At 43.5% G+C, this 11,253-nt stretch overlaps 2 protein-coding genes across 2 annotated transcripts; one reads left to right on the top strand and one right to left on the bottom strand.

Annotated features, from left to right (window-relative positions):
* Positions 1-7,338: 7,338 nt before the first annotated feature.
* Positions 7,339-8,691, bottom strand: LOC132226620 (tripartite motif-containing protein 60-like). The gene has a single exon (XM_059681178.1). The coding sequence runs from the start codon at positions 8,689-8,691 to the stop codon at positions 7,339-7,341; it is 1,353 nt and encodes a 450-aa protein (XP_059537161.1).
* Positions 8,692-9,283: 592 nt separating this feature from the next.
* Positions 9,284-9,585, top strand: LOC132226621 (small ubiquitin-related modifier 1-like). The gene is given in 2 exon segments (XM_059681179.1): positions 9,284-9,440; positions 9,443-9,585. Coding segments are annotated over 2 exon segments (300 nt in total).
* Positions 9,586-11,253: the final 1,668 nt, after the last annotated feature.

The following is an 11,253-nucleotide window of genomic DNA, read 5'->3' on the forward strand; positions in this document are numbered from 1 at the left end:
CGGTGCAGCCCCTGGTCGGGTTCAGAGCAGGGCTGATTGGGGAATTGGGGCACCACCCCCTGTCATGCACAGAGCAGGGCAGATTGGGAGGTTGTGATGCCACCCTCAGTCATGCTCAGTGTAGGGCCGATTGGGGGGTTGGGGCACCACCCCCTGTCACACTCAAGGCAGGGTTGATGGGGAGGTCTCGGCGCCACCCCCTGTCATGCACAGAGCAGGGCCAATCGGGGTTGGGGAGCTCCCCCCTGTCATGCACAGAGCAGGGTCAATCTGGGTGTTGGGGAGCTCCACCCTGGCATGCACAGAGCAGGGCCGATCAGGGGGTTGGGGAGCTCCCCCCATCATGCACAGAGCAGGGCCCATCAGGCGGTTGGGGTGCCGCCCTCTGTCACGCACAGAGCAGGGCCTATCAGGGGGTTGGGGCGCCACCACTGTCACACTCAGGGCAGGGCCAATGGGGAGGTTATGGCTCTACCCAATCACACACAGAGCAGGGTCTGCGGGGTGGGGGTGTTGGGGCGCCACACCCTGTCACACACAGAACCACAGGGCGATCAGGGGATTGGGGAGCTCCCCCCTATCAGGCACAGAGCAGGGCCAATCAGGGGTTTGGGGCGCCTTTCCCTGTCAGGAACAGAGCAGGGCATATAGGGAGGTTGTGGCCCCGCCCCCTGTCACACACAGAGCCACAGGGTGGTCAGGGGGTTTGGGCGCTGCCCCCTGTCATGCTGATCCTGATGCCGGGAGACCTCGCGGCTCCGCTGATCCTGGTGCTGGGAGGCATATTACCCTTTTGTTATATAGAATAGAGGCCTGGTGCATGGGTGGGGCCTGGCCGGTTTGCCCTGAAGGGTGTCCCGGATCAGGGTGGGGGTCCCCATTGGGGTGCCTGGCCAGCCTAGATGAGGGGATGATGGCTGTTTGCAGCTGGTCACACACCCTTCAGGGTGGGGGTCCCCACTGGGGTGCCTGGCCAGTCTGGGTGAGGGTCTGAGGGCTGTTTTCAGACTGGGACTGAAGCTCCCAACTGCTCCTTTTTTTAATTTTTTATTCTGAGCCAGCTTTATCTCTGAGGCTCTAGCTCTTAGACCTCCGCTCCTGAAAGCAGGTATCTGGTTTGTTTAGGTTCTACAATCGAAACTCTATATCAACTCCAGGTCTGAGATCCCGGCTAGCTGAAAGCTGGTTTCTGGGTTTTTGTTTAGTTTCTATTTTTGTAACTATATTTCAAACTGCCAGCTCAGAGGCCTGCAGCGGCAGGCGGGGAACGTTGGAGTCCTCAGTCACTGAAGCAAGCAAGCCTCATGTTAGTTTCAAGCTGCCTGGATACCACCGCCATCTTGCATTGCAGTAGATTTGGATATCGCCCTGATTAGCCAATGGGAAGGGTAGAGGTTGTACGCCAATTACCATGTTTCTCTTTTATTAGATAGGATAGTATTCCATGGTGTAGATGTACCACAGTTTTCTAATCCATTCATCTGCTGATGGGCACTTAGGCTGTTTCCAGATCTTAGCTACGGTGAATTGTGCTGCTATGAACATAGGGGTGCATATATCCTTTCTGACTGGTGTTTCTGCTTTCTTGGGATATATTCCTCGAAGTGGGATCACTGGGTCAAATGGGAGTTCCATTTTTAGTTTTATGAGGAAACTCCATACTGTCTTCCATAGTGGCTGCACGAGTCTGCATTCCCACCAGCAGTGCACGAGTGTTCCTTTTTCTCCACATCCTCTCCAGCACTTGTCGTTTGTTGATTTGTTGATGATAGCCATTCTGACAGATATATGCTTACTTACAGTATTCCTGCTCTGGCATCTATCAATATTTAATATTTGAACCTTGGATTTCAATTATTTTTGTATCAGCCTCATAATCTCGAAGAGCCTGGACACTAACTCCATGATTCATCTATTTTTCAGTTACTTTTAAAACCCAACATGTATTTTTGACTTGACAAAGCCTAAAAATAATCTTTACCCTTCATCCAAACAATATAAGAACCTTAGAAGCTTGATTACAGTGCCCCCGTTTTATTAATAATGTATAGTAGTTTAGTTTCACATTCTTTTAAAATCCCCAAATGTGGTCCTTAAAATAATCACCACCATCGCTGTTATGTTATACAGTCAATACTCATTTGGATTTTCCCATATGTTGCTTACACATTTCTTCATTTACCTTTCCTTCTTATAGCTCTCTCCTCCCTCCTAGATTCGTTTTATTCTTTTTTCTTTGTGGCTTCTTCAGTGAGGGTCTGTTAATAGCAAATGTTTTCAGTCCAGGTCTGAAAATGTCTTTATTTTGTTTCACATTTGTCTTTAGTTTTTAGCAATTTAGGATTTGTTGGCATGAATTTCTTTATGTTTAGCATGAATTTTTTGAAATCACTATGTTTATGTCTTTTACCATACTTTAAATTTTGTAGCCATTATTTCTCCAAAACATTTTCAGCACATTCGTGTTCCTCTCCTTTTAGAAATCTGATGACAGAAATGTTGGACCTTTTGCTGTTGTCCCATCGGTCCCAAGATTCAGTTCATTTTCAATAATTTTTCTCCTTGTTGTTCAGATTGGAGAATTTTTATTGATCTGTCTTCAAGTTCACTGTGTCTTTCCTCTGACACCTGTGTTTTGCTAATTTGTATTTATCAGTTTAAATATTTCCCATTTTTCTTTATCTCGTCTATTTCTTTGCTGAGGCTTTTATTTCTGAATTGATAACAAGGTTATGCAGGGTTGTTTTTGGAGTATTTTGTATCATAACTCCTTGAAGGTTTATATCAGATAATTCCAACATCTGTTTCATCTTAACTGTTTCATCTCAATTGGCTTTTCCCATGTGACTCAAGATTTTCCGGGCTCTTCATATACAGAGTAATTTTTTTTTAATCTTCACCTGAGGATAAGTTTTCTATTGAATTTTTAAAACAGAGTTGGAAAACTGTGGAGAAAAATGGCGGAGGTATAGACGGACGTGTCCCATGCCTTGTCCCGGAGCTGTTAGGGTGAGCAGCTGAAGCCGGTAACATACAGCTTGAATAAGCAGAGGATATTCAGCTGAGGGACATTTTGCAACCAGGAAAGGCGGAGGAATCCTGGAGAAAGCGAATTGAAAGTTGGAGACTGTGGCTGAAATCTCTCCCTGAGCACCGGCTCAGCTGTGGAGACCGTGCCATCTTGAGTGGCTATTTTTTTCGAAACGTATACTGTACATGCAAAGACCAGGCATCCAGACATCGGCTGCTAACCCGGAGACACCAGATCTGGGACAGCGCGAGTACATGGAGTCCTGCTTCTCACGGAAAGGTCAGGTCTCGCTTGAAGGTGCGGTTTGCAATTCAGGTTGGGGAGAGGAGAGTGCGCATGAAGGTCTGTGCCCCACAAAGACCTCGGCCTTTGGGGCCTGCGTGATCCGCGAGTGTGGAAGAGCTCCCACAGGGCTGCTGGCAGAAGGGAACGCTTAAAATTAGCCCATAGCTGGGCTGGATGCAAAAAGGTAACCTCAGATTTTGCCAGTGCGCAGGCTACTCAATGTAAGGAGAGAGAGGGAGTGCTGAAGAGACTGTGTGGGCTGGAAGGTGCAGGGTTGCGAATTCCCGCAACTCTGCAGGCTCTTGTTTTTTGTTTTTGTTTATTTTTTTGTTTTCTTTCTCTTCTCCTTAAATCTTGGCATTTGATTATTAAACCCAGTGCATGGGATTTCCCAGTTGGGGACACTCACAGAGACTGGAGGGGAAAGTTGTTTTTGTGGAATCTCGGTAACAGAGCAGGATAATGATTAAAGAACCAGCTCTGGGCAGTGGACTTCCTCAGACCAGTTTTAAGTGCAATAGAGAAAATAAACCCCAACTACTGGATAGAGAGGCCGTATAGCCTGGGAGGTCAATCCAGAAACACTGCCACCCAGAGGCTCAGCCACAAACTGACTCTTATGTAAATACAAATTAAGGCAGTCTAAGAAACAAGTTCAGCCTGCTTTAAAATCAGGACGGTGATTTACAACACGGAGGAACAGTGTTTCACAGGGAAATTCAACACTCTCCTGAATACCTGGCAGGACTAAGGCGTGCCAGACTGAAGAGTAGAAGAACCGAAGGACCCTCACTACTGCAAATTTTTATTTATTTTTCTTATTCTTTTTTCACCTTTTAACTAAGAAACCAATTCTTTTTCTTTTTTCATCACCTGATTTTACCCTTTTAATTACTACATTTTTATTTTTAACCAGTATTATTATTGCTACCATTTTTCCATTTTTTAAAGTGTCATTTTATTTTCTCTTTATTTTATTTTGGTATTAGTGTTCTACATTCTATTTTCATCGTTCCTTTAACATCATTTTTCTCTACCTCAATTTTACCTCTATGCTAAAACCCTCTTCCTCACTTTTCCCCTTTTGTTGTCCTGTTTCTCTTACCCTATTCTTGTTTTAGGTTTTCCCTATTCCTTCTGTTTACCCCCTGTCAAAATTTCACCCTACTTTTATATCCTATTTCCAACCCCCTGCTCTAAATCCTTACACACCTCTTCCTTATCTTTCTTCACTATCCAATGTTTTTTTCTTTTTTTTCTCTCTCTCTCCCTATTGTTTTGTTGTTGTTTGGTGGATTGTTGAGTATATTGGTTTTTTTAGGATTGTTTGTGAGGTTGTTTTTCCTTTTCTTTTTCTTTTTCTGTTGGTTTCTCCCCCCCCCCCCCAAAACCCGGTTATTTTTGTGTTTCTGTTTTCGCTTGTGTCGCTTGATAATATTGGTTGTTTGTAGTTTGCATTCATCTCCAGGGATCTGTTGCTGGAATTTGTTTGGATTAGTGGCTGTTCTATCGGAGTTTTCCCCTCACATAAATAGTCTTTTCCCCTCTTCTACTTCATTCTCTCTTTTCTCTCTTACATTTTTCCTCTCCCTTTACCCAATTTCATTTTTGCACTCCTTCTTTTTTCTCTTTTTTCTTCCTTATCCCCTAATTCTCTTAGCTTGAGTGGTCACCTTTATTTGGGGTTATTAATATCGTGAATACATTTGTGTTCAGTGCCTGGTACGTTGTGCCTTGTTGTGTTGTATTTTGTGCCTTTAAATCAACGCAGCCAATCCAAGCAACAGAAGCCTCCTGATCACCAGACCCCCTGTCTGAGGATCAGCAGCTGCATGTGAAGCCTCCCACAACCAGCCAGAACAGCCACCACAGCTGTGAACAGCACCCAGCAGAGGAGCTGCAGCCAACTGAGGAGCAGCTGCTACCACAACCGCCCGAGGAGCAACCACAGCTCAAGGAGCCACTGCCACCCAGGGAGCAGCCACTAAATGACTCAACGTCTAGATATGTCAGTGATATCAAACATGGGTAGACAAAGAAACCCCCAAAGAATAGGAGGACTCACCAGAAAAGCAGCTGAGTGATACAGAGGCAGGCCACATGACAGGAAAAGAATTCAGATTAAGGGTCCAAGACTGCATAAACCGGTTGGAGGAAAAAATCAACTATGCAAGAAGCAAGAAGAAACAGATAAAATAATCAATACCTTATGTAAGAATCAAAAAGAAATGGATGAAAAAAGCAATAACTTAGGTAAGACCCAAAAATAAATGAAGAACGATATAGCTGACATAAAAAACACCATTGAAAGTTTCAACAGTAGAGTAGGAGAAGCGGAGGATCGAATTAGTGAATTAGAAGACAAGGAAGCAAAACACACCCAAACTGAACTGCAATTGGGGGAAAAAATTAAAAGACAGGAGGAGAGCCTAAGGGAGCTATGGGACAACATGAAACAAAACAACATACGAATGATAGGGGTGCCAGAACAACAGGAAGAGGAACAATGATTAGAAAACCTATTCGAAGAAAGAATATCTGAACACTTCCCTGAGGAAGGGAAGGAAAAAGTCACACAAGCACAGAGAGTCCCAAACAAGGTGAGCCCAAAAAGACCCAAACCAAGACACATCATAATTACCATGGCAAATGTTCAAGACAAAGAGAGAATCTTAAAGGCTGCAAAAGAGAGATGGAAAGTTACATTCAAGGGATATCCCTTTAGACTATCAAATGATTTCTCAACAGAAACACATCAGGCCATAAAAGAATGGATGGAAATTTACAAAGTGATGCAAAGCAATGGACTGAATCCAAGAATACTCTATCCAGCAAGGCTATCATTCAAACTTGAAGGGGAAATAAGGAGCTTCACAGATAAAAAAAAAATAAAAGGCTAAGGGAGTTTATCACCACCAAGCTAGCAATGCAAGAAACGCTAGAGGGACTGGTGTAAAAAGAAGAAATAAAAAGCTCAGAAAGAAAATAGCCACACAAGAAAAGATATGGCTACAAACAAGTACCTTTCAATAATAACTTTCAATAATAATAATTCAAATCTTGGGTGAATTTTGGGAGACCCTTTATCTGCAAAATCCTTTCACATCAACACCCAGCGTAGTGCTTGATTGAAAATCCAGGAGAAGGTGTGTGTACACCAGGGACCTGGGATTTTAAGGGCCATTTCAGAATTATGCCTGTGATAGAAATGTTATACACATATTGGGTATTTTTATGTACAGAATTTCAAGAACCACAACACAAATGTTCTGATTGTTGTTTCAGTTTTCCTTCTAATTCAATGGCATTTCTCAAACCGAGTTCCCCCAACTTCTAATGAGTATTCCACAAAAAGAAGGCGTGTTATTTAGTAAACTGGGTGAGAAATGTTGAGTTTAAAATTCAACAAATTTCTTACCTGTAGGACTTCTCCGAGGGTTCAATATGTGGGTTAGTCTGGTCCTCTAAGAAACAGATACCAACCTGGACTAGAGGTGCAAGAGAGTTATTGGAGGAACGCCTGTGAGGAAAAAACAGGGAAGGAGCCAGAGGAGGCTGGGAGAGCCATCAGACTGAGTAGTAGTTCTGACCATTGATAAGGAGAAGGGGAAGGAGGGAAGAAGGGGGAGAAGGGAAGAAGAAAGGAAAGTTTTACATTAGAGTGTCGTTCTAAGAAAGTTCAAAGCCAACAGGGATTCAATGCGCACAGAGTCATCAAGCCAATGTCCTACATCTTGCATATGTAGGCCTGCTTTAGTGGGCCTGCCATAATCAGTCATTGGCTGGAAGAAACTTTTGGGAATCTAGCCTCACTTTTAAACAGTGATGGATTTTAATGGATTTTAAAATAAAAAAGTTGGAGATGTCGTTCAATAATGCCCCCCAGAATAGGCAATAGGGTGCCTCCTAAAAACTTGCAACATTCATACATCAAAACTGGAATCAGGCTCTTTATTGTAAGTATTTCTTTCAACAGCAAGGGTAGAAACTAAGCACATAGAAAATTTCTTTCAAATTTGTCATCAATAGACTCTGATGATACTGGTTGTAAGAGGTTCTGAAGATACGAGGGAGAAATAAGGCATAAGTTTTCCTGTAAATGTAGCAGTGATTCCATACGACAATGGGCAGGTCTTCAAATTATAAAATGAAACCTCTCCCAACTCATAGTCCAGAAAAACACCAATCTCTTTTGGAATAGAGAAAGGGCCAAATGTATAAGTCCAGCAGCCATTGCTTGGCGATGGTGATATGAGAGTATTTATGGGGAAGGATTCTTTACACACACCTAAGGACCATTTCCCTGTGCCTCCTATGGTTACCACCCAAAAATGCCTGCCAGCATCAAATCCCTCAGAACTCCGGACAGCTGGGTTAGAAGTAAGTGCCTGGGGATTAAGACTGCGATCTGGTTCCCAATATGTCGCCTGTTTTCCAGTTATTGAGATAAGGAGGTCTGGATGGGCAGTTTCCGGATCCAGTGTCAAATCTACCTGAAACGTGCGGATCATTTTATGCAGGCCCAAATAATGTGGCGGGAGAGTGAAAATCTCTTTCTTTAACTTATATGAAAAGATGGCCGGGGATTCTATGTTTTCGTAGCTGTTGTGGGTACTTTCAATACCTGTGAGTAAATCCTCATCCATCTGCAAACACTTCTCTTCTATTTCACTTAACCGATTGCTTAGCCTGAACATATGATATGAAATTTGCCTTCCATTTTCAATTAGTTTTTCTTCAACATCATTCTCTTCTACAAGTAGATCATTATCAAATTCATTGTACTCTATTTCCAAGGAATACTTAAGATCATTACATTCATAGTCCAGTTTATTCCTCCATGTAGTCATCTTTCTCTTCACTGCCAAAATATTTGCACCTTGGTATGTATATACATTGACAGCATCTTTAAGGTGTTTAGTGAGGACCCCAATGCACCTTTTGAGCATCCCTCTCTGACTAGCTGCAGCTTCCTCAATGGGGATCAGGGGCTGATCCGGGGGGTCTAAGGAGCCCTTGCACTGGGGACACAGCAGCTCCAGGCTTTTCTCACAGAACAGGGTCAGAACCTCACGGTGCTTCCCACACAGGGGCATTTCTTCCTGCATTTTCCTCTGGCTCCCTGAGGTGGGGATTTGCTTAATAATCTCAGTCATATAACATAATTGGGTGTTCTTCTCCAAGCTCCTGTCAGGGCAGTGGTGGAGGCAGACAGGACAGGGAAAGGTGCCCTGTAGACCTTCCCAGCGCTGGTAGATGCAGAAGGGACAGAAGTTGTGCCCACACTCAGTTGTCACTGGGTCTCTCAGGTAATCCAGGCAGATGGGACAGCTGGCCTCTGCTTGGAGCTTGGCCAGGGAAGCTGCAAAGGCCATGATGCAGTGAAGGTGTCTATCAGAAGAGACTCCCTTCAGTCAGTGTGATCCTCCAGGAGCGAGGAGAAGTGAGAAGCTGAGGTCTGCTCAGGCCTCCCTCTCTGTGCAACTCAGTAGGAGCTTCCAAGAAGAGATCCAGTGGCCAGCTGACATCCAGATTTCCAGTCACCTTCTCCTGTGTCTAATGTCAGGTTCCCCAAGTGAAAATCAGCTGTGGACTCTCATCAAAAACGAAGCACCATGCAAGTCATAAGTGATTTCTGTGAAGGAAAAGATATCATCATTTAAAAGTTCAAGCAGCATCTACCCTTCCCTCCTTGTATGAACAATATGTCAGGTAGTCCAAATCATTTATCATGACAATATTTAAGGAGGAGTTAGAAGGAAATTCTATTTTGCAACTTAAAATGAATTAGTCAATCTAGGCAAATTCATCATTGCTCTCAACCATCAAAAAAACCCAACAAAACAAAACAAAAAACTGATGCTGTGCTGTGGGGCTGTGGGGAATAGAGGATTTGTAAACCAGGAGCAAGGTACTGTCTACCAGAGGACACTTCTTTGTGGAGATCTCAGGTGAGTCACCATCATTATGTTGGACCAGGAGGTAAAACCCTCAACAGGGGACTTGGCGAATAAGAAGGAAAGGGGGTTCATTCAACTCAAAGTCATTGGACAGGACAGCAGTGAGAGTCACTTCAAAATGAAAATGACAACAAACCACAAGAAACCCAAAGAATAATGCTAACGTGGGGAGTTCCAATGAACTCACTCAGGTTCCTCTTGGAGGGTCAGAGAATTGCTGATAGTCACACTCCAAGAGAACTGGGAATGGAGAAAGAACATGTGAGTGAAGTTTATCAGGAACAAATTTGGGATCACTCAATGGCTTAGATATCCTTTTTATTTTTCCTCAATCTTGTATTGTTAAAAAAAAGTGCCCCCCCCCCCCCGCCATCTCTTTAAAACCTCTGGTAATTTGAATTCTAGTGCCCATTATTCATTATTGTTGGTTTTCTTTGGGCTGACTTTCAGTGATCAAGCCTCAGCCTCCTTCATATCACCCTCTCCTTTTGAAATATTACGTGTGTGCACAGGGAGGCCACCCTTTTCAGGACGGTGCATTTTGAGGCTTGTGATAAATGAGGTGGACCAATGCAAGTGTTCATAATATTTCCAATTGTCCCAGAAGTTCTTGCAATGTGATTGCTTCACTCGTGGACTATGACTTTCTTTTTCTTTTAAAATATATTTTTATTGATGTCAGAGAGGAAGGGAAAGGGAGAGAGAGATAGAAACATCAATGATGAGAGATAATCATTGGTTGGTAGCCTCCTGCATGCCCTCTACTGGGGATTGAGCCCACAACCCAGGCCTGTGCCCTTGACCTGAATGAAACCTGGGATCCTTCAGACTACTGGATGACACTCTATCCACTGGGGTTAGGGCCTGGACTATGACTTTCAGTGGGAGGTGGGAGTTTTTCAGTGAACTGAACTGTGGAAAAATGACCTTTCCTCAGCTTGAAGCTACTTTGAAACTCTGAAGATCTGGACAAAAAGAAGATTATCAGGTTGAAGACAAGATGACAGATAAGGTGATAGTAAAAACTAATTCCAAAGATGGCTTCACTGAAGAGAAAGCATTTTAATAGAAAGTAAAATCTTTTCAGAAGATTCCAGGAAAGTTTTAATTTTTATTTCATAAAGTATTCATGCAGAAGTGTGTGCAACAGAACACTGCTCCTTTTAATATTTTTTGTAAAAGTGATCGTGATCAGGGAGCTCAGTTGGCTGGAGAATGTTAGGGATGTGTTAAGGGCTCAGGTTCAGTTAAAGGCCAGGGCCCATACAATAATTAAACAATGAATGCAGTAACAAGTAGTTGAACAAATCTCTCTCTCTCTCTCTCTCTCTCTCTCTCTCTCTCTCTCGTCCCCCCATTCCTCTAAGTCTAAAAGGCAATCAATAAATAGAATATATATATATATATATATATATATATATATATATATATATATATATATAGAGAGAGAGAGAGAGAGAGAGAGAGAGAGAGAGAGAGAGTGGCCTGTGTGGCTCAGTTGTTTGGAGCATTGTCCCACGCACCTCAAGGTCACAGGTTCCATCTGGGATTGTGTCAGGTAAGAGAAGCAACTAATTCTGGTATCTCTGTCACATTGATGTTTCTCTGGCACTCTCTCTCCCTCCCTCCCTAAAAATATATACCTACACTAGTAAAAAAGAAACGTGCAAATTGGTGTTACTTCGCTATGCCCACCAGCCAATCAGGATGAGTATGCAAATTAACCCAACAAAGATGGCGGTTAATTTGCATATGCAGGCATGGAGCGAAGACTGATAGCTCCGGCCAGAGTGAAGACTGAAGACTGAAGAGGCTTGGCTTCTCCACTGGGGCCGGATCAAAGGCCTGGGTCTCTGGTGCTGGAGAGAGACCAGTGCAGTCAGCCAGGGGAAGGAAGGCCTATTGCGAGAATCTTCGTGCAACGGGCTTCTAATATATATATATCATACAACTGTTGGAGGGACTATACCATTATTT

Source organism: Myotis daubentonii, chromosome 2 (assembly GCF_963259705.1).
Source record: "Myotis daubentonii chromosome 2, mMyoDau2.1, whole genome shotgun sequence".
NCBI lineage: Eukaryota > Metazoa > Chordata > Mammalia > Chiroptera > Vespertilionidae > Myotis > Myotis daubentonii.

Coding starts and splice junctions, on each gene's coding strand:
- LOC132226620 (XM_059681178.1), bottom strand. CDS start 8,691: ATGGCCTTTGCAGCTTCCCTGGCCAAGCTCCAAGCAGAGGCCAGCTGT.